This window comes from Staurois parvus, unplaced genomic scaffold, assembly GCF_062004578.1.
Source record: "Staurois parvus isolate SC_StPar_1 unplaced genomic scaffold, SC_StPar_1.0 ptg000090l, whole genome shotgun sequence".
Taxonomy (NCBI): Eukaryota; Metazoa; Chordata; class Amphibia; order Anura; family Ranidae; genus Staurois; species Staurois parvus.
Window position 1 is genome coordinate 22,190,939 of NW_028317886.1, and position 22,853 is coordinate 22,213,791.

At 44.5% G+C, this 22,853-nt stretch overlaps 1 protein-coding gene across 2 annotated transcripts in view; it reads right to left on the bottom strand.

Annotated features, from left to right (window-relative positions):
* Window positions 1-22,853, bottom strand: part of ARHGAP10 (Rho GTPase activating protein 10) — a 374,825-nt gene that overhangs the window by 180,800 nt on the left and 171,172 nt on the right. For both annotated transcript variants that reach the window (XM_089670475.1, XM_089670474.1), the window contains exons 10-12: window positions 20,499-20,593; window positions 11,009-11,090; window positions 1,103-1,145 (exon numbers count right to left, since the gene is read on the bottom strand). In XM_089670475.1, coding sequence (XP_089526601.1) covers window positions 1,103-1,145; window positions 11,009-11,090; window positions 20,499-20,593 — 220 coding nt within the window. The remainder of the gene's footprint in view (window positions 1-1,102; window positions 1,146-11,008; window positions 11,091-20,498; window positions 20,594-22,853) is intronic.

Here is a 22,853-nt window from a genome sequence, read left to right on the forward strand (position 1 = left end):
GACATTTTGACAGGGGTGTGTAGACTTTTTATATCCACTGTATATATTTTTCCAAGGCATGCTGCATGTGTTTGAAGCTTATAACAGTGTATTAAATTGTTTGTTTTTATTATTTTTCAATATTCGTGTTCCCAATTCCTTTTAAGCTAATCCATTTCTGGTTTTTGTTTGATTATACAAAAAGGAAGAGAGGCTTATGATAAAAGCCAAAGTTCACGCTCTCAGTGAACATGGACTATTTTTAATACTTAAACTGCTAGCATTAGTAAATAGATAGGAAAGTATAACTTTTTTTTGCAAATGGTGTCATACATCCCAGAAGTATTCAGGAGGGGAGGAAGTGGAAGGGTTTTATCAGCTAAGCACACCCTACTGCCTGCATGCCTGAGCTAAGGGAAGATAGATTCCATGATGTAAATTATGCATGAATCATCTGCCCTTACTCAAATTGGCCACAGCCAGAAATGCTACAGAGAGTTTTTCAAAGTGATTTCACAGCAAAATAAAGCATGGAATATTAAAAACTAATCAAAATAGCATTTTTGGTTTGTGGTGTTCAGATGCAGTGTAGTTCCGCTTTAAGGTCAGGATTGGCTGAAATGCATTAGCAGTAATGCGGGTATATCCTGATGTGAAATTATTTGCTTGGATTTAAGAAAATTAAGCTTGCTTGAATTTAAGGTATTCTGACATTTTACATTTCTATTGCACCTCTGCAGCAGATTTGAGATTCTTACAAGATCCTATATCCACATGATTTGCAAGTCCACAGAAAGTCACATAAGGCATTACTTACCTATCATTTCTGACAGGACTAGGCAAAGCTTTCTAATCAGCATGATTTTAGTATCAAATTGGACTGACATGAACATTTCCATTCCACACAATGCCAGACTGCAGTACAGTTACATCAAAATTGTACACACTGTGCCAAGAGAGTGACCTCACATATGGATCTGTGATCAGGTTATTGTTCATTCTGAGCATGTTATTCATAAAAACTAGTCATTAATGATGCTATAAAACTCAGACATTTTAAACCAAACCATAATACAAAACAACAGAAAAAACAATACAAGTATTAAGAATAAGATATACTTGCCCCCCTCTGATCTTGTCGTAGATCTGCTGAGGCTCAGAAACCGCTAGAATGAGAACATAAATTGGTTTAAAACTATTGCATCATTTTACAAAGATTCCTACACAATACTGCCATGTTAAAATAGCAACAATAATGTTTATTAGACACATGATATATAATTGTTGTAAGGCCTCCACTCTTTCCTCCATCTGCTAGTTGTTAGATGGACCACCATCCATCATCTCCTTGTTTATTAATGTCCATCCTTCGATCCAGCACTGCTACTTTGGTCTGAAACTATACTGACAAACTGTACGCTGTCATTCTTGTATTGTTTCACTGGCCAAATGTTGCGGCTACATTAACCACATTCTTACATCAAAAAAAAAAACTGTCACATTTCCTTTTCAAGACAAAGCGCTTCTCCCAACCCACTTATACTCACCTTCACTCTTTTGGGCTCAGGAGGGCATGTGACATCCTGCCAGGATGCAGTACTAGGACCTGAACAAATAATAGGCTAGTCACATGAGAAGGAGCATGCCACCAACCCTGCGCAAGTGTGACACCATTCAGCACAGAGCTTGCACAAGGTTTAAGGGTCTCCGAAACCTAAACCGGCTCCCTTCCACTCCGCAACTGACCAGCTCTACGACAGCATCAACCCCCTGTCCTGCCTCGATCTGGCCACCGCTGTCTACAACAACTCTCTCTCATCCGCTCTAGACTCGCTTGCTCCCCTAACACGAAGCATCAGGCCCCGACCCCTACAACTTTGGCAGACTGACCACACCTGAAATCTCAAATGACACAGTCGCGCGCTGGAGCGATTATGGCATAAAACCAAATCCCACCAAGCCTTCACCCGTTATAAATTCGCCTTCCTAACATACACTTCCTCCCTTCACGCTGCCAAACAAGCTTACTTTGTCACCCTCATTAATACCTTCTCTTCGAGTCCTCGTCGGCTCTTCTCTACCTTTAACTCTCTACTTTCTCCACCCCCACCACCACCCAGCGCCTCAATCACTGCCCACGAGATTGCACAGCACTTTCAAAACAAGATCGACGCAATTCATAGGGAAATCGCCACCACACAGACACCCACCCCACCTAGCATCCCTCACACTATACCTCCCTCAACACTGTCCTCCTTTGACCTCGCTACCACCGAAGAGGTCCTTAAGGTCTTCTCAGAAGCCCGCCTCACCACCTGCCCCCTGGACCCTGTCCTCTCACAACTTCTTTGGTCACCCTCTTCTTCCATCCTATGCTCCCTCACTCACATCTTCAATCTCTCCCTCTCTACAGGTGCATTCCCCTCCCCTCTAAAGCATGTGCACATCACTCTAATACTTAAGAAACCTTCCCTAGACCCCACCAACCTGAACAACCTTAGACCCATCTCCCTGCTGCCATTTACCTCTAAACTCCTAGAACGCTTAGTCTACAATCGTCTGAACTCCCACCTCACTGACAACAACCTTCTCAACCCCCTACAGTCTGGCTTTCGCCCCCTACACTCCACTGAAACTGCCCTACTAAAGCTCTCTAATGACCTATTAACTACAAAGTCCAACGGCCACTATTCAATACTCCTACTACTCGACCTCTCTACGGCTTTTGACACGGTTGACCATCCCCTCCTCAAAAAACTACACTCTTTCGGTCTCAGCGACTCGGCTCTCTCCTGGTTCTCCTCCTATCTATCACAGCGCTCCTTCAGTGTTACCTATAATGCTGCCACCTGCTCCTCACTCCATCTCTCTGTAGGGGTCCCCCAAGGTTCTGTCCTTGGACCCCTTCTCTTCTCCATCTACAACTCCTCCCTTGATCACTTGATAAACTCCCACGGCTTCGACTACCATCTCTATGCTGATGACACGCAATTCTGTCTACCCCTCACCTCACCCCTTCAGTTTCCACCCGCATAGCTAGCCTACTAAGCGACATGTCAGCTTGGATGTCACTCCACTTCCTCAAACTCAACCTCTCCAAAACTGAGCTCCTAGTATTCCCCACCGCCCGTGCCAGCCCCACTGACTTCACCATAAATATCGCTAACACCATCCTCAGTTCATCCCCTCATGCCAGGGTACTAGGTGTAATCCTAGACTCCCATCTGTCCTTCCAGCCCCAGATCCAATTGCTGACAAAATCATGTAGACTTCACCTCCGCAACATCTCCAAGATACGACCGTTCCTAACCCCGGAAACCACTAAGCAACTTATTCACTCCCTTGTATATCTCACCTCGACTACTGTAACTCCCTCCTCATTGGCCTACCTCATCATAGACTATCCCCCCTCCAGTCTATCAGGAACGCTGCTGCCAGACTCATCCACCTCACTAACCGTTCTATATCCGCGTCTCCTCTCTACCAATCCCTCCACTGGCTCCCAGTTGCCCAACGGATAAAATTCAAAACTCTAACAATGACATCCACAACACTGCCCCAATTTACATATCTGATCTTATCTCTAAATATCACCCAAACCGTACACTCCACTCCTCGCAAGACCTCTTACTCTCTAGCTCTCTCATCTCCTCCTCCCATGCTCATCTCCAAGACTTCTCCAGGGCATCACCCATCCTCTGGAACTCCCTACCCCAATCTATCAGATTATCACCTACTCTACTTGCCTTTTGGCAATCACTGAAAACCATTCTCTTCAGGGAAGCCTATTCCGCCCTCTGCTAATTCTGGAATCCTCTACTCTTCCAACCACTCCATCCCCCACAGTGACTACCTACTGTACCATTCACCCCGCCCTCCTAGATTGTAGGCTCCAAAGAGCAGGGCCCTCAAATCCCTCTTGTATCGAACTGTATTGTCTCCCACTATAATGTAAAGCGCTGAGCAAACCGTTGCCGCTATATAAATCCTGTATAATAATAATACTTCTCCTATGGATCACAGAAGTGCAGTTCATCCTGTACTCCTGTGACACGTTTTGTCAGCTGACGTCACAGAGCTAGTCCAGGCTCTGAAAAGATCCCGACTATATAGTCGGGATCCACCCAGGAGCCTGGATCAGCAGCTGGCTCAGCCTCTCAATGATCCAGGGAGAGCTTGAGCCAGCTGCTCTGACACCCCACCCCCCACAGACCGGCGCTCCAGTGAGGGGCATAGCAGAGAGAATGTGACTGACTCTGCTCACAGAAGAGGGGACAACTGACCAATCAACAATCTTTGATCACTTCTCAGTGCAGAGCTGTCAGAGAGCAGATGCAGCATTGGACCCGCCTAGGTGAGTTTTTTTTTTTTTTTTTTTTTTTAAAGCCCATACTTCTCTTTTAAATATTATGTACATAATTGTGTTAACATTAACCAGTTATGTACGTGCCCATTTGTAAACTGCAATTTCAAGCTGGCTATTGAAGGCCGAAATATTTGCCCATGGGTGGTCTTGCAAGCACAAATCCTGCTTAACAAAAGTCAATTTAAATATCAACTGAGTCAGGTAAAGCAATGGCCAAAGAGTGACTGCTTCCTATCAGATTCAGTTATTGTTTGGCAGTGTCAATGAATTCAGGCATTCACAGTGCAGATTTCTCCATCCATGTAATGTAGCATGGAAGTGGAAATAGACCTTTTCTCCCTTATTTAGCCCATGGGCCGTGTATGGACAGTTTTAGCCAACACATACAGAAGCACGCTCTATAAATAATATTATATTAAAATGAGGAGCTGTTGAGCCCCCTATACAACCCCATTATCTCTGCAGTGCAAGAGATAGTAAAATTTAAACCAGAGCTTACGTAGACTTGTTACCCTGAAAAATGTAAACCCACATCCTTCAAAATATCATGCTAACCACCAAAACATGAAAAAGGAGAATTTCCAAACTCCATAATGAAAGCAAAGCTTCAATCCCAGGCTCTTGGGAGTCAAAGCAGCATTATTTTGCAAGGGAACATACCAATGTATGCATGTGGAGTGGGACAGAGAGCAGTGGGGGATGGGCTGAGTTCTGTAGTCTAGGAGGTTGAACGGACAATGCTGGTTGGATTTCAGTGGACAAAAGGTGCTGTGCTGTCAGCCTATACAGGAAGTTATGCTAGCCATATATGAGGCTGAAAGAGAGAAATTCATTGAGTCCCCTTATCCATGATAAACAGCATGGATAGAGGAATCTTCACTGCCGTCTCTTGAATTCATGCATCCGTGGCTGCCTGAATACCCAAACAGTGACTGCATCTGATAGGAAGCAGTAGCCATTCAGCTGATAATTTTCTACCTGACTCAATTTTTAAAAGCTACTTTTGTCGAGCTGGGTGGTAGTGACAGGGCCATCCACAAATTTTGGCTGATGCATTGGATTTTGGACACATTTCTGCAATTGCAGTGTATTTAAAGGGATAAAGCATTGGGAAATGTGCATATATTGCAGAAAAGTAATTTTTTTTTGCCTGACATACACTTGAATGGGTGACTGAAAAAACAAACAAAAAAAAAAAACTAAATGGATTCCCCCGATCCAAACATTCAAGGTGGATGGGAAAATCCTACTCGCTGCTCTATTATATTCTGGCGGCTGAACTTATACGCTGCCGGAATACACAGATCAATGCTGCAGCCAATTGGTTACATGCGCTGACTTACCACAAAATTTCCAGCAGTCCCGCTCGGGAAGAGTCAATTCTCTAATGGGAATAGCCATAGACGGATCCGAATTCAGCTGGTTCAGATAGGACCAGTCAAATTTTGATCCATCTATGGCCAGCTTAAGGATGGACTGGCTCTTGTTTGCATACAGATTTCTCAGACTACTGAAACGACAAGTACTTCCACCAACTGAAGTGCTTTACTACTGCTTTTTAGCAAAACATACATAACCCAATAGCCGTATGTTTAGTGCAAGTGAATTAGGACATCTGTAACTATCTGTTCATTATGAAATGATATCTCCTTACTGATATTAAAATATTGTAATGCTATGCAGCCATTTCCAGAAAAATAAATTATTTATGAAAGACAAAGACCAAAGCCTGAGAAAACCATTAACACATAAAAAAAAGGAAAAAAACAAAAAACAGATCAACACTACATTTCTGGCAGAAATCTGCATCCCTACAATAGAATTTTACATACTGTTTGGGAAAGCCAACTTCTGAAATGTGGAGTTGCAGAAACTTAAGTTTTCACTGGGCGCCTACATTTGTCACAATGTCACATTGCTACTTGAGGGGCAAAGAGAAGCATAATTTTGGCTTCAGTTTTGAAATGAGTCAGGGAAGCTGGAAGGCATATTTTGTCTGAATCTGCCACACTTGACTGATAAGCATCGAATAGGGACTGTGCTCAATAATTACAGTGTCAACACACAGGTCCCAGAGGATTATACATCGTTCATGTTACACTGCTGATTATTGATTATTTTATAGCCTATAATCTCTGATAACAACCGTCTGATAAGTCTCCTCGACAAGGATGTCTATCAACCATGCTTCAGTGTTGGATTTTTCGCCTCTTTTAAAAACATTTAAATACTTAGGCACCAGTCCCAGAATTGTATTCTATATGTTCCGATTAATTAACCAGCATTGTTTTAAAAGGAAATCTGCCGCCAGAACAATAGGAAAAAAAGCCTGTCTAAAGTCACTGCATGCAAATAAAAAATACAGATGCAGTACATTAAGTGTTAAAGTGGAATACTTCCTTCAGTATTTTTCTGTTAATGTTATGAAGCTATTCACTAGCAGTTTGTGCATAGTGTACCCCCAGACATCTTGCTGGTTAGTGTAGCAATCTTCCAATAGGTCTCACATCCCAGTGAAAGGAAGAAACAAGGCAGCTAAGGCTAATCTTTCTTTCCTATGCCCAATATCAAAAACTGTATCCCAGATCTACTGGCAAAGACTTGAGAGGCAGACTACTTTTTTGCCCATACCCCAGCCCATACCATGACAGCCTAAATTCATAGCAGCAGATATTCTGTGGTAATACAGAAAACCAGTGATGCTCTGACTGCAAGCAATATCTACTCTGCCTATAGGTCAGGGGGACCATAAATTGAGCAGCTATAATGACGTTAATGAAGAAAATCTATTGACTACCAAATCTATAGGGGAAGCTCCATAGAAAAAAACCGCGCTGTGGTGGTAGTGATATAAAAACCCCACTAGGGGGAGTACCTTTATTGGAATAAGCAATGAAACATAAAACACTTAAGCCTGTGGCTTGGAGGAAGTGCCTGGGTCAGGTAGATGGCCCGTCCACTCGGGGATGATGTACAGTGGTGATGAACGGGGTTGAGCCTGTCAGATGCAGGGACCACGTGATCGAGGCGTCCCGGGATGATGTCACCGCGATAGCCAGGAGATGGAGGGGAAGCCCAGCGTACTGCTGCATGTTCCGAGAACAACATGTTTCGTGCACATGCGTTTTCTCAAGTCCCCTCAAGTGCGCTTCAAAATATTGGATTTACCAATCTATAGGAGACACTTTTTTTTTGTCAGTGACCTTAAAATCAACATTATGCCAGAAGGCTATATAAACTGCCAACAACCTCATGGCAATAGGGGTTGTTATTAAAATGGCATACAAGACCCTGCCATAATAGCCACTGGCCATTAAGTTAGGAATGCTACAATTAGAGTTGTGGTATAACAGTTGACAAAGTTCTGGATTACACAAAAGTTGAATGTAGGGGTGACGGAGCGAGCTCTCTCAAAAGGCTTACTGCTTGACCCAATGACTTGTAGTTAAGCCCCTGGTTATCACTAACTAAGGGCCTGCATACAAAGGCTTTTGTTTGTGTCAGAACAGCTTCCCTCTTCATATAAGTCAATGGCAATGCAAGGAAGGTTTAAAGCAGAGCTCCAGGCTCCCCAAAAAATTTCAAAGGTTAGCAGGTACAAATTCTGTAGCTGCTGACTTTTAGTATAAAGACAGCCATTTACCTGTAAAGGGATCCATGTCCTCACCCAAGCCTATTCTACAATCAGCTTCAGATGTAGGTACTGGCATCCTAAGTAAGGGAAACCAGCAGTGAAGCCTTCCTACTGAGCATGTGCGACGTGAATGGTACCGCAGTCTTCTGGGACCTGAGAAGTGTCGAAGGTGGCGTGGGGGGAAGAAGAGGGGGACAAACTTCTGGCGCAGATCACTGTGGTGCATCTGACTGGAGGTTGGAGTGGGTACTATTCAAAATCAGGTCCCCCCCAAAAAAAGTGCTAAATGTGGTAGTGGAGGGAGGAAGGAGGAAAACAAGTGGAACTTCCCCTTTTGGGTGAAGTTCCTCTATAAGTAGCTTGATATCTAATGAGTGTGTTCATCAAAAGGGACTACAAAAAGAGTGCAACATGAAGGCCAGACCTGAAAGGGGCCAGTTACACTATTATACAAGGGGGCATTCCAAGTCAAACTGGGATTTTTGAGTTTATATAATAAAAGAACAAATTTCAAGGAGTGAAAACTGCATTTATTTTTTTTACATACTCCCCTGCTGCATTTATGCACTTATCCAAGCGTTTAACTAATGCCTGGGAAGCTTCAGTGTAGAAAGATTTGTCAGTATGCCTGAACCATCCTAAGACAGCCTACTTCACTTCTTCATCGTATTCACCATTCCCACAGAACGATTAATCTCTTGTGCAATTCCATGACAGGGTATCCAGGATCAGGCTTTCCATGCAATGAATGTTCACAGGAATGATGTCTGTGGGCTGGGAACCACCATGATCGTCACTGACAGACGTACAGCCATCTTTTAAACGTTTACAGCATTCAAAATGTCTTACTGCGGCCGAGTGTCCCATCACCATACTGTGCTTGAAGTCTTCTGTAGAGGTCCGTGGGTTTTATGCCTTGGTTCACAAGAAACTTCATCACCACACGCTGTTCTATGCAAGCACCAACATTGTTGTCTGTCATCTTGATTAACGGTATCTGGACTAGCCCGTGACATGTGTGTCGAATATCCGTAATAGGACACACTTGCCATTTACTACTGCGTGTAGTACCGCACGCTACCATCCCTTTTTATACCTGTAAAATTAACTTGGTTTGACTTGAATGCCCCTTGTATATAAGTTGTTTATACACTATATAATATCTATTGTGTTGTGTAAAACACCTCTAAGAAACGTATAATCCTTCATGCAGAATTCCAGAAATTTTCATTTTTTTTTTACCAATGTAAAGCAATAATGCTTTATAGCAATATAATAAAATAAAGTGAAATGCTTTCCTTTATAAGTAAAGATTATACAAACTTGCAATATCCACTTAGGAACTTGACAGTACATGTGGCAAAGGGAAGGAACAGCAGTCCCTGCTGCATGAGTCATTCTCCGCTATACAGTGCTAACACTCATCACAGGCACCGCTGGCAGGCTTGTCTGGATAGGCTTGACCTTCTAAAGCTAATGGTTTCAATGTATCATACCACAACTGATTGCTAGTAGACTACAAGCTGCATTCCCTTTGCTTTTACACATTTTTTGGCAAATCAGTAACATGGATATTATTTTTATACAAATTCTACCATTATTTAACCTATACTTGGAGCTACATTAACGACGAGATGGGCTGGCAATTATTATTTATGATTGCCTGACAAGTATCTATGTTATGTACAAGCAACCAAAAGGGGTTAGCTTAGAAATGTGTCTGCATGTGTGTTTCAGTGTTATGCCATACCTCTTGACAGGAAACTGGAAAGGTATGGAGGTAGCCAGTGAGAGGTGGGTGCAAAAACACAAATGACCTGACATGCAATGCAAGTTGATCAAACGTGTAAACTGGACATCCTACTATTAAGTTTTAGGCAAGTTGCACACAGACGTAATATTTTACTGATGTTTGTACTTAGGATCTTGCTGACAGAAAGATCCTGAGTAAAATGTAAAGAAAGACCTTGCGTAAACATGCGCATGCATATATATGCATAGAAATCTTCATCATCCCCTAATTGCCAGGGTTGCAATATACGCTTGTATACATTTGTATTGGCGCATATACACTCACCGGCCACTTTATTAGGTACACCGGCGGTTCAACTGCTTGGTAACACAAACTGCTAATCAGCCAATCACATGGCAGAAACTCAATGCCTTTAGGCATCTAGACGTGGTGAAGACGACTTGCTTATGTTCAAACCAAGAATCAGAATGGGGACAAAAGGGGATTTAAGTGTCTTTGAACGTGGCATGGTTGTTGGTGCCAGACAGGTCTTAGTATTTAAAAAACTGCTGATCTGGGATTTTCATGCACGACCATCTCTAGGGTTTACAGAGAATGGTCCGAAAAAGAGAAAATATCCAGTGAGCGGCAGTTGTGTGGACGAAAATACTTTGTGGATGTCAGAGGTCAGAAGAGAATGGGCAGACTGGTTGCTGCGACATTCAGATGGTAGGGTCAGAATTTGGCATAAACAACATGAAAGCAAAGATCAATCCTGCCTTATATCAAAAGTTAAGGCTGGTGGTGTAATGGTATAAGGGATATTTTCTCAGCACTAGCAAGGTGTACCTAATAAAGTGGCCGGTGAGTGTATAAGTGTGTATGTAAATAAATTACTGCGCTCAAACGTAAAATTTTATATTTTTATGTTATGGCTCTATACATATCGCTGTAGTACTGATCTTTACGCAGCTGTTTGCATTGTTCCATAGACAACAACGCACCTCTGTTAATTTTTTTTATAAGTTCAAAAAAAAGCTGGATGCTGTAAAAATGCTCTCACAAATCCTACAAAAACAATTTATTTTCTGCTCCTGAATGCTGAATCTTGAAAAATGCTACTAGTCTAAAATAGTGTGCATGGACACACAGGATAACATTATTTAGCTTCTAGGAGCAGAAGAAAATTTCTGATGACAGCTTCTAGGAGCTTAAAAAAACACTTGTGTGCATGGAGGGTAAAGAAATATGAAACACTTCATATTCTTAAAATGAATAAATGCTTATGGCTACTCACAGACTCTTTTCCCCCCAATATTTCAATCCAGTTCAGTCGGTCATCTTCAGAAAAAGCCTGCATAGTTGTGAGAAGTCCCGGCCTAATAACAGAAGTAAAGTCAAGTTAAAATGTATGTAAACCCTAACAATGTTGAATATACCATTGAGATACTGTTCAGAAAAATTAAAGGAACACTTTTTAAATAAGAGTGTAGCATCAAGTCAAAAACTCCTGGGATATTGATTTGGTCAGTTAAGTAGCAGAGGGGGTTGTTAATCAGTTTCAGCTGCTTTGGTGTTAATGAATTTTACAACAGGTGCACTAGATGGGCAACAATGAGATGACCCCCAAAACAGGAATGGTTTTACAGGTGGAGGCCACTGATATTTTTTTCCCTACTCATCTTTTTTGACTGTTTTTCACTAGTTTTGCATTTGGCTAGGGTCAGTGTCACTATTGGTAGCATGAGGCGATACTTGGACCATACAGAGGTTGCACAGGCAGTCCAACTCCTCCAGGATGGCACATCAATACGTGCCATTGCCAAAAGGTTTGCTGTATCTCCCAGCACAGTCTTGAGAGCATGGAGGAGATTCCAGGAGACAAGCAGTTACTCTAGAAAAGCTGGACAGGGCTGTAGAAGGTCCTTAACCCATCAGCAGGACTGGTATCTGCTCCTTTGTGCAAGGAGGAACAGGATGAGTACTGCCAGAGCCCTACACATTGACCTCCAGCAGGCACTGGTGTGAATGTCTCTGACCAAACAATCACAAAAAGACTTCATGAGGGTGGCCCGAGGGCCCGATATCCTCTAGTGGGGCCTGTGCTCGCTGCCTGGCACCATAGAGCTCGATCTGCATTTGCCATTGAACACCAGAATTAGCAGGTCCACCACTGGCGCCCTATACTTTTCACAAATGAGAGCAGGTTCACCCTGAGCACATGTGACAGACGTGAAAGGGTCTGGAGAAAACGTGGAGAACGTTATGCTGCTTGTAAAATCATTCAGCATGACCGTTTTGGTGGTGGGTCAGTGATGGTCTGGGGAGGCATATCCATGGAGGGACGCACAGACCTCTCCAGGCTAGACAATGGCACCCTGACTGCCATTAGGTATTGGGATTGTCACGGTATAGAGGCCTGGCCAATTATCAATTCCTGCTTACTGATCCGGAGTGTCACGATATGAGTTCTCTGCCAGCCCAGTTATTAATCCCCAGGTATTAATTCCTTGTTCCTAATCCCTCCTGGCCATAGGAAGAGCATCCTCCAATTAGTATTCACTCCTGTGTGCCAAAGGCCCCTAGCTGTAATTAACTCGCCCCTCCACAAAAGGTCCCAAATTCAATTAGTGTATACATCACTAATTAGTGCCTTACTTTTGTATTAATGTATTTCCCCCACTGTTACACTGTTTACAGCTGCAGAATAAATTATTGTGTTCATCCTGTTCAACCAGTCGTTTGCCTAATTATAATATCCTCCCCAATAATTAGTGCCTTACTTTTGTATTAAATGTATTTCCCCCACTGTTACACTGTTTACAGCTGCAAATCCAATTATCCTGTTTCAGTGTCCAGCCTGTCCAACTAGTCTTTTCTGTTTACAGCTACAAATTAAATTACTGTAGTTCCATTCCTGTCCATTCTCTTCATTGTCACCTGCTAATGACCCCCTTCCGCCTCTCGTCCTGCTCAGGGGGTTTCAGAGGCCAGTGCTGGTCTCTCGTTGTGCCATTCTGCTGGGCAACCACTGAGGTGTCCAGCTGGACTCTAGTGGCCCCCCGGCTCTGCCTGATCCCCATTGGAGGAAGGAGGACCCCAGAAGCTCTGCCTGAAATGCTATCAGCTTTGTCGGAGACTACCACATCAGCTCTGCCTGAGACCACCGCATCGGCTTTGCATGAGCGTATGCTTTCCTTGTGCTATCTGACTGCTTATAAACTGCCTCTTGGATTACAAATTGCTGTAGAGACTTTAACTTTGCCCTCCGGGGCTGGATTACAAGTATTTTGGACTCTCTCTCCCTACACTACTCCCCATTGAGTGACTGTTGTCTGTTTTAATAAAGCTTTAAGTGTTTGCCGTCTGCCTTGTGTGTTCTGTCCCGCTTACCCTCCGTCACATACTGGTGGCAGCAGTGGGATCAGAACACTAAGGAGATGGCAGACAGCGAAAGCCAGCTGATACTGGACCAGGCCTCCGCAGCCATCCCCGCTGGGCGCTCTGCATGAGCCCCCCTCCTCAAAGATCAGACCCCACAGCCATGACTTCCGCTGCTGTTCTTGGCCGCTGCAAGGGCCCCTGCCTGCTGATCACTGGGCCCCTGGAGAAGCTGACCGCTGTGAGGGCTGCCATCCATTGCTGAGGGCCTCTGGGAAGCCGCCCTGTCTGCTGATTGCTGGGCCCTGGAAAGCCACCCCGCACGTTGTCCGTTGCCGAGTGTCCCTGGAAGCTGTCCGTTGCCGAGTGTCCCTGGAAGCTGTCCGTTGCCGAGTGTCCCTGGAAGCTGTCCGTTGCCGAGTGTCCCTGGAAGCTGTCCGTTGCCGAGTGTCCCTGGAAGCTGTCCGTTGCCGAGTGTCGCCGGAAGCTGTCCGTTGCCGAGTGTCGCCGGAAGCTGTCCGTTGCCGAGTGTCCCTGGAAGCTGTCCGTTGCCGAGTGTCCCTGGAAGCTGTCCGTTGCCGAGTGTCCCTGGAAGCTGTCCGTTGCCGAGTGTCCCTGGAAGCTGTCCGTTGCCGAGTGTCCCTGGAAGCTGTCCGTTGCCGAGTGTCCCTGGAAGCTGTCCGTTGCTGAGTGTCCCTGGAAGCTGTCCGTTGCTGAGTGTCCCTGGAAGCTGTCCGTTGCTGAGTGTCCCTGGAAGCGGACTGCTGGGAGTGTCCCTGGAAGCTGTCCGTTGCTGAGTGTCCCTGGAAGATGGCCGCTGGGAGTGTCCCTGGGAGCTGTCCGTTGCTGAGTGTACCTGGAAGCTGACCGTTGCTGAGTGTCCTTGGATGCTGTCCGTTGCCGAGTGTCCCTGGAAGCTGTCCGTTGCTGAGTGTCCCTGGAAGCTGTCCGTTGCTGAATGTCCCTGGAAGCTGTCCGTTGCTGAATGTCCCTGGAAGCTGTCCGTTGCTGAATGTCCCTGGAAGCTGTCCGTTGCTGAGTGTCCCTGGAAGCTGTCCGTTGCTGAGTGTCCCTGGAAGCGGACTGCTGGGAGTGTCCCTGGAAGCTGTCCGTTGCTGAGTGTCCCTGGAAGATGGCCGCTGGGAGTGTCCCTGGGAGCTGTCCGTTGCTGAGTGTACCTGGAAGCTGACCGTTGCTGAGTGTCCTTGGATGCTGTCCGTTGCCGAGTGTCCCTGGAAGCTGTCCGTTGCCGAGTGTCCCTGGAAGCTGTCCGTTGCCGAGTGTCTTTGGAAGCTGTCCGTTGCTGAGTGTCTCTGGAAGCTGTCCGTTGCTGAGTGTCCCTGGAAGCTGTCCGTTGCGGAGTGTCCCTGGAAGCGGACCGCTGGGAGTGTCCCTGGAAGCTGTCCGTTGCTGAGTGTCCCTGGAAGATGGCCGCTGGGAGTGTCCCTGGGAGCTGTCCGTTGCTGAGTGTACCTGGAAGCTGACCGTTGCTGAGTGTCCTTGGATGCTGTCCATTGCTGAGTGTCCCTGGAAGTTGTCCGTTGCCAAGTGCCTCTGGAAGCTGTCCGTTGCCGAGTGTCTCTGGAAGCTGTCAGTTGCTGAGTGTCCCTGGAAGCTGTCCGTTGCTGAGTGTCCCTGGAAGCTGTCCGTTGCGGAGTGTCCCTGGAAGTGGACCGCTGGGAGTGTCCCTGGAAGCCGTCCGTTGCTGCGTGTCCCTGGAAGATGGCCGCTGGGAGTGTCCCTGGGAGCTGTCCGTTGCTGAGTGTACCTGGAAGATGACCGTTGCTGAGTGTCCTTGGATGCTGTCCGTTGATGAGTGTCCCTGAGAGCTGTCAGTTGATGAGTGTCCCTGGAAGCTGCACGTTGCTGAGTGTCCCTAGAAGCTGACCACTGGGAGTGTCCCTGGAAGCTGACCACTGGGAGTGTCCCTGGAAGCTGACCACTGGGAGTGTCCCTGGAAGCTGACCACTGGGAGTGTCCCTGGAAGCTGTCTGTTGCTGAGTGTCCCTGGAACCTGTCCATTGCTGGGTGTCCCTGGAAGCTGACCACTGGGAGTGTCCCTGGAAGTCGCCTGCTGCTGAGCACCTGCAAGACGCCCATCGTATGTGTCCCTAGAAGTCGTGAACTGTCCCTACTGTGCGCACAGACCACCCATGCCCTAAACTGTCCCCATTGTGCGCACAGACCACCCTTGTCCTGAACTGTCCCTATTGTGCGCACGGACTACTCATGCCATGAACTGTCCCTGTTGTGCGCACATACCCCCCGTGTCCTGAACTGTCCCTGTTGTGCGCATAGACCACCCGTGTCATGAACTGTCCCTGGTGTACGCACAAACTACCCGTGTCATGAACTGCCCCTATGGTGCACTCGGACTACCCGTGAACTGAGCTGTGCTAGGCCGGACTCCACAGTTGGAGTCCCGTTGAGTTCCCGCGAGCCTGATGTCCCTAGGAAGCTGGGTGGGAAGCTGTGCTAGGCCAGACTCCACAGCTAGAGTCCCGTTGAGTCCCTGTGAGCCTACTGTCCTTAGTATGCTGTGTGGGAGCCGTGTTGAGGGCAGCCTCCACATCCAGAGTCCTGTTGAAACCCTGTGAGCCTGATGTTGCCCCTAGTATGCTGTGTGGGAGCTGTGTTGAGGGCAGCCTCCACAGCCAGAGTCCTGTTGAAACCCTGTGAGCCTGATGTTGCCCCTAGTATGCTGTGTGGGAGCTGTGTTGAGGGCAGCCTCCACAGCCAGAGTCCCGTTGAATCCCCGTGAGCCTGATGTTGCCCCTAGTATGCTGTGTGGGGGCTGTGTTGAGGGTAGCCTTCACAGCCAGAGTCCCGTTGAATCCCCGTGAGCCTGATGTTGCCCCTAGTATGCTGCGTGGGAACTGTGTTGAGGTTAGACTCCACAGCCAGAGTCCCGTTGAGTTCCCGTGAGCCTGCTCACCATGGGTGTCCCTACGGGCCGCATGTCATGGAGTGCCATGGATTGTCCTGGTTGAGTGTCTTTCATGGTTCAGTGAAGCTTTGTGTGTTCTCCATCTTTGTGCGTTCTGTCCTGCCTACGCTTCCGTTACACTGACTGGTGGCAGCAGCAGCAATGGAGGACCAGAACGCGGAAGAAGACTATGGAGAAGCAATAACACCCCACAAGTGCCTCCAAGGAGACCTGCTGAGGCCCCCTTATCGGGACTTGTAAAATGTAAGAGGGAGCAGTTATTAATCCCCAGGTATTAATTCCTTGTTCCTAATCCCTCCTGGCCATAGGAAGAGCATCCTCCAATTAGTATTCACTCCTGTGTGCCAAAGGCCCCTAGCTGTAATTAACTCGCCCCTCAACAAAAGGTCCCAAATTCAATTAGTATATACACCACTAATTAGTGCCTTACTTTTGTATCAATGTATTTTCCCCACTGTTACATTGTTTACAGCTGCAGATTAAAATATTGTGTCCATCCTGTTCAACCAGTCGTTTGCCTAATAATATCCTCCCCACTAATTAGTGCCTTACTTTTGTATTAATGTATTTCCCCCACTGTTACACTGTTTACAGCTGCAAATCCAATTATCCTGTTTCAGTGTCCAGCCTGTCCAACCAGTCTTTTCTGTTTACAGCTACAAATAAATTACTGTAGTTCCATTTCTGTCCATTCTCTTCATTGTCACCTGCTAACCTGCTAACCATTGTCAAACCTGCTAATGGTTTGAGAGGCCAGTGCTGGTCTCTCGTTGTGCCAGTCTGCTGGGCAACCACTGAGGGGTTTAGCTGGACTCTAGTGGCCCCCTGAGCCCCATTGGAGGAAGGGGGACCCCAGAAGCTACATCAGCCCTGCCTGAAACGCTATCAGCTTTGCCAGAGACTACCACATCAGCTCTGCCTGAGACCACCGCATCGGCTTTGCGTGAGTGTATGCTTTCCTTGTGCTATCTGACTGCTTATGAACTGCCTCTTGGATTACAAATTGCTGTAGAGACTTTAACTTTGCCCACCAGTGCTGGATTACAAGTATTTTGGACTCTCTCTCCCTGCACTACTCCCCATTGAGTGACTGTTGTCTGTTTTAATAAAGCTTTAAGTGTTTCCCGTCTGCCTTGTGAGTTCTCTCTCCATCACAGGGATGAAATCCTTGGACCCACTGCCAGACCCTACACTGGTGCAGTGGGTCCTGGGTCCTCCTGGTGCATGACAATGCCCGGCCTCATATGGTGAGAGTATGCTGGCAGTTCCAGGAGGATGAAGGAATTGATACCATTGAATGGCCCCACGCTTGCCTGACCTAAATTTAATAGAACACCTCTGGGATATTATGTTTCTGTCCGTTTGATGACGCCAGCTTGCAACTCAAGACTGTCCAGGTGGTCAGTGATGCCCTGGTCCAAATCTGGGAGGAAATACCCCATGACACCATCTGTCGTCTCATTAGGAACATACCCCGACATTGTCAGGTATGCATACAATCACAAAGGGGGGCATACAAACTACTAAAGTACCATTTTGTGTTTCTGCAATGAAATTTCAGCAAAATGGACTAGCCTGCTAAATAATTTTTTCACTTTGATTTTCGGGGTGTCTTTAAATTCAGTCCTCTGTAGGTTGATAATTTTAATTTCCATCAAACGATAGGGCATCCTTATGTTCCTAACACATTACCCAATCCATATCAGTATAGATATCCAGTATTATATTTTTCCCCATTGAGATCTGATGTGTTTTCAAAGTGTTCCTTTAATTTTTTTGAGCAGTGTATATCTGTTTGAGAAGTTCAACACAAAAAAAACATTGATCCTGGCTATTTTTTTTTTTTTTAATAAAAAAAAAAAAAGTGTGGAATATGTTCTTACACAATGATAAGTAATATAGTATATCTATGACATGGTATTCAAACTATAAAGCATAAGGACCTTAATTAAATATTTCTGAGACTTTATGCAAAGTCTTAAATTATTGCTAGTTCTCTCAGCTGAAGACAAGCAAATCCTGGAATACAATTCAAGTAACACTGTACTGCTCAATGCAGTTCTGAAACAAGGGAAATATGCATATCTGCTATAAGGGCCACTGCAGGGGAAAGGCTCCAGTTTAGTTTGCTTGTGGGCTCCATCTTGTACCCTCTACAGTTGGGTGATTGTTATGATACAGTAGATAATTTCTGTCCTCACCTCAGGCCTAATTGACAAGTAAGAGGGTAAATTTGTGTGACAAATTAGTTAATTTTTATAGCCTTTAAAGGATTCCTATTAATGTTCTCTACCATCAAAGCATAATGTCTACCCATAGTCTGCTTAGTAAAGTGTTTCTTCTTCTCCTCCTCTCAGTAAAATGGTGAGACCAAGCATGTAGAAACTGGAAACATTTCCACAGTGCAATTTCTGCTGAGAGCAAAGCTGTAATTTGCAAATAATGTGAGAAGAAATAATATTTTCCAAATGCTGCAAGGATGACAAAATACATCCTGGCATGCCAGTTGTGCCCTAAAGACATTAAAAATACTTTATAGAATTAAATGATGAGGACCCTCCAGAGTAGTGATGCTAAGGGGCAATTTTTTTTTTCTAAATGGTCTCTTGCTTTTGTTTTGTTGCTTTTGAGGGAAATAATAGTGGTTACCTGTTCTCATGTATGATTGGAACGTTCTTAACATATGCAGTCCTTATTATTCCATTTTTAATTTAAAAAATAGGATTTTAAAAAGCAAGTTTAGCTATTTTACTGAATAGGCTGTGCTTTTATTTCAAGCATATTACTTTTATAGCTTCTAGTGTTTCTTTCAATTGAAATTACTTTCAATTTGTAAAACGGTTTTTAAAATTTTTCCAGGAAAAAAACAGGGAAACAATATTTTTCCCCATTGCTTCAAAATTTTCAGAAATTTTACATCTCTAATCCTGGCAGAAATCTAGTGGGTTTGTACTTTCTGTAGCGAGTGGACAACAATTCTAGGTTATTAGCCCTAACAAGGGGGCACCTTATAACATTGGGAGGATGGAAGGAGACTATTTAAAAGGACAGAGCTGCAGAGAACCAGGACTTTAATTTGGAGCATTATGTTGACTCAATTGGCAAAACAAGGGGTCAATACCATCTGGTGAGTGCAGTATGATTCTTTATGGTCTTTACTTGTCTGGAGCTACCCCATCTTGGAGCACTATATTTGAAGCACTTTTCCCCAGTACTTTTACTGAATGTGGATTGAAGCTGACACTGGGCACTGATATATATGTGGACTCAAAGATTAGTTAATAGATTATTGTTTATTGATGCAATTTTTCCATTTGATATGGTTTATGTAGTTTATATACAGTATAAGTGTATAGGCAGCACTGTCACCCATAGGTACTGAGGGGATTTATTAATTTTCAGCAGAGGTGATCACTTTAAGACAGCAGCTACCTTTTTATTGCATGGTTATTTAATTATAGTGTGGGCACATTTTAATATTCAGAAAAATCCCACTGTCACCACACATGCACGGCAGTCACTGGAATTTTGGGGATTTTTAGTCTTGTACTGCCGTTTTTCTCCTTGGAGTCTGCAAGTGTTTTAATCGCTTAAAAAAACTTTGCTGTAAGGATTTATACTATGTGAGCTTGTCGCTCCTTTCTTCTCTCTCTCTGTCAACTGGTCATCATATGATTTCCTGACGAGTGCTGCATCCAGTTATATGGGCTTTGGATCAACCAGTGTAAACAGAGCGTCTTAACTTCTCAAGAGTCAAACATTTTGGCAAGTGCATAGATGTGCTTTGGTGAAAGGAGCACTGGGTGTTTCACATATGACAGGGTTTGAAAAGCACATTTATAGTGGAAAGACTAGTTTCATTTTGGTGGATATTAACTGTTCATCATTGCATGGACATTATTTTGTTTTATATAAGGACTTGTGTGATGCCACTGGCTTATTTATTTGTTTTAACAGGTTCCCGCCCAGCCTATAGCCAGATGGCGACCGGCAAAACACCTCGTCCCTCCGGGTGGACGCCATATGGCGTCCTTTTAGGAATGCACAGTTTGCCTGTCCGCAGAGCCGCGCAGCGGCGTGATCTGACACCGGCCGTGTACCTCGGACATGGCCGATGACAGATCTGTGTACCGGCCCCGTTGCCGGTACCATGTGACCTTGAATTAAAGCTGAAAGTGTGCGTGTGTGTGTGTGTGTGCGTGCGTGCGTGTACACATACACACCCACACACAATATTTTGTTTTTAATTTTATTCTTTTTTTTTTTAATATATTGAGGAGCGGTGGGTGGGAAATAAATATCAGAGTTCTGCTTTAACAGGTAGACTACTGTACTTTACTCTCTTTTGACAGCACAGTACGTTTTTTTGCTTCCTACAGTTCTTAGGATTATGAAATATACGCTTATGGCTTCATTAAAATAAAATGCCGTTTCTTAATTTAATATTGATTTCTCTTACCTGTCTGTAGCTTCCAGATCAAAGCAGAACCTCCTATCTATAGTGTCTGTGTGCCGTTTTGTACAGTACTTTGGTAAAAAACTTTCTCCATCCCCCTAGGACAATAAAAAACATATTACAGGTCTATTGATATGACTTTTCAAAATCTTTATAACAATGTATATAATATTTGCATTCTAGCTTATAACAAGGTACCATCAAATATAACATCTGGTAGCATCTCCTATCTTCCCAAAATTTTGAAATGTAAAGTGATTGCAAATGCTTGATTTTTTAAATTAAAATAACAAACATTTTAAATTTACCTGCTCTGTGGAATGGTTTTGCACAAAGCAGCCCCAATCCTCTTGTTCCTGGGTCTCCTGCAAATGCTCCTGGTTCTTCCCTCTCCGCTGAGTGTCCCCCATAGCAAGCCAGTTGGTATGGAGACACTCATGCAGATTCACTCCTGAGCCCTGCTCTGTGCACGTGTATGGATACAGAGCACAGCTTGCCCCCCCCCCCTTCTCCTCACTGATTAAAAGCAGCAGGAGCCAATTGCTCCCACTGAGGTCTCCTGAGCCAATTAAGGAGGAGAGAGCCAGAAACTGTCATGCAGATCGCTGGATCAAGATCAGGCTCAGGTAGTTATAAGAGAGAAGAGGGGGAGCAAAGGTGGGGGAGCGTATACAGAAGTGGTTTTTTATCTTAATGCATTTTTTTTTCCTTTAGAACCACTTTAAAGATGGCCACACACATTACAGATTTGATGGTTAACGAGACATGATCAAACAACAGGTACACAGACTGACCTAAAAGTTGGGGGTTCTAGCTTTCCCCTAGTCTACTAAACAAAGGCAGTTTATTTCTGTGTGTGTTACTGTTGGAGAGCTCCCATTACTTCCTTTATGTTCAAGCAGTGTCAGCAAAACAGAATGTGGGGGGAAATCTCTTCAGAGATAGCAGTAAAAACACTACACGGGTTCCCCTCTCCATCCAAAACTAAGAAAAAAGTTTTGGCTGGACTTACACTAATTCATCATTAAAGTGATATTAAATCCTCAGTTTTGAGCACTTTCAGCAGCTGATTTAATCACTTACTGAGTTTGCAGCTTCTTTATCTTTTAATATTTGGCTATGTTCGAATTTAACCACTTGCTGTTTAACATTTCTACATACATGTTAAAATCAGCATTTTGTTCGCTAGAAAATTACCTAGAACACCCAAAGATTAGATATTTTCTGAAAGCAAAATCCCCAGAGAATAAAACGATGGCTGTTGCAAATTTTGTTAGATCACATGATATTTGAGCAGCCGTTTATCAAATGCAATTTTTCAGGAAGCCAATTTTAGAGCATAAAAACACAATATACAGTTGAAAGAAAAAGTATGTGGACCCCTTGGGATTACATGGAGTTTTGCATGAATTGGGCATAAAATGTGCTCTGAACGTCATCTAAGTCACAACAATAGAAGAACACAGTCTGCTGAACATAATACTACACAAACATTAGATGTTGCCATGGTTTAATTGCACATAACATGTAAACATTTCCAGTGCAGGGAGGAAAAAGTATGTGAACCTTTGGACTTAATAACTGGTTGACCCTCCTTTGGCAGCAATAACCTCAACCCAACGTTTCCTGTAGTTGCAGATCAGACCTGCACAACGATCTGGAGTAATTTTGGACCACTCCTCTTCACAAAACTGTGATGTCTGGTGTGAACCGCTCTCTTCAGGTCATGCCACAGCATTTCAATCGGGTTGAGGTCAGGACTCTGACTGGGCCACTCCAGAAGGCGTATTCTGTGCTGTTGCAGCCATTGTTTTGTTGAATTACTTGTATGCTTTGGGTACTGTAAGGCAGCCAATCAAACAGAGAGTGACCGAATCCTCATTGCTTCCAGCTTAATTTGTCAAAGAGGCATATGAAAGCCAACTGCTGGCTTTAAAAAACAAAATACCAGGGGGTAATGGCTACAGGTGCTCCTGAAGTTGTATATATATGACCTAAGGACAGCAAGTGGCTAAGCTGGTGTTATGATCAGTGCCCAATGTTTTCCTGTTTCAGGGTGGCTCCTTTCTCCTGTAGCATCCTATGGAGTCACCTTTGCATGCAGAGACTAGAGATGTGTCTCCCTACACATCAACAGAAACACACAGCCCTGTAATAGTTTACTGGGAAATGTTTATTTTATTCTGTTCAATGTGTTAAGCCAAAAAAAAACACTAAGGGTTTAATACTACAGTACTTTACAGTGGTTCTAAATGCTCAAGCTTTTTTTTACCTTCGTGCATTCTATGCACGAAGGTAAAAAACCACCTCTGTGTAGCATCCACCCCGGCCCCCCCTAATACTGACCTAAGCCCCCTC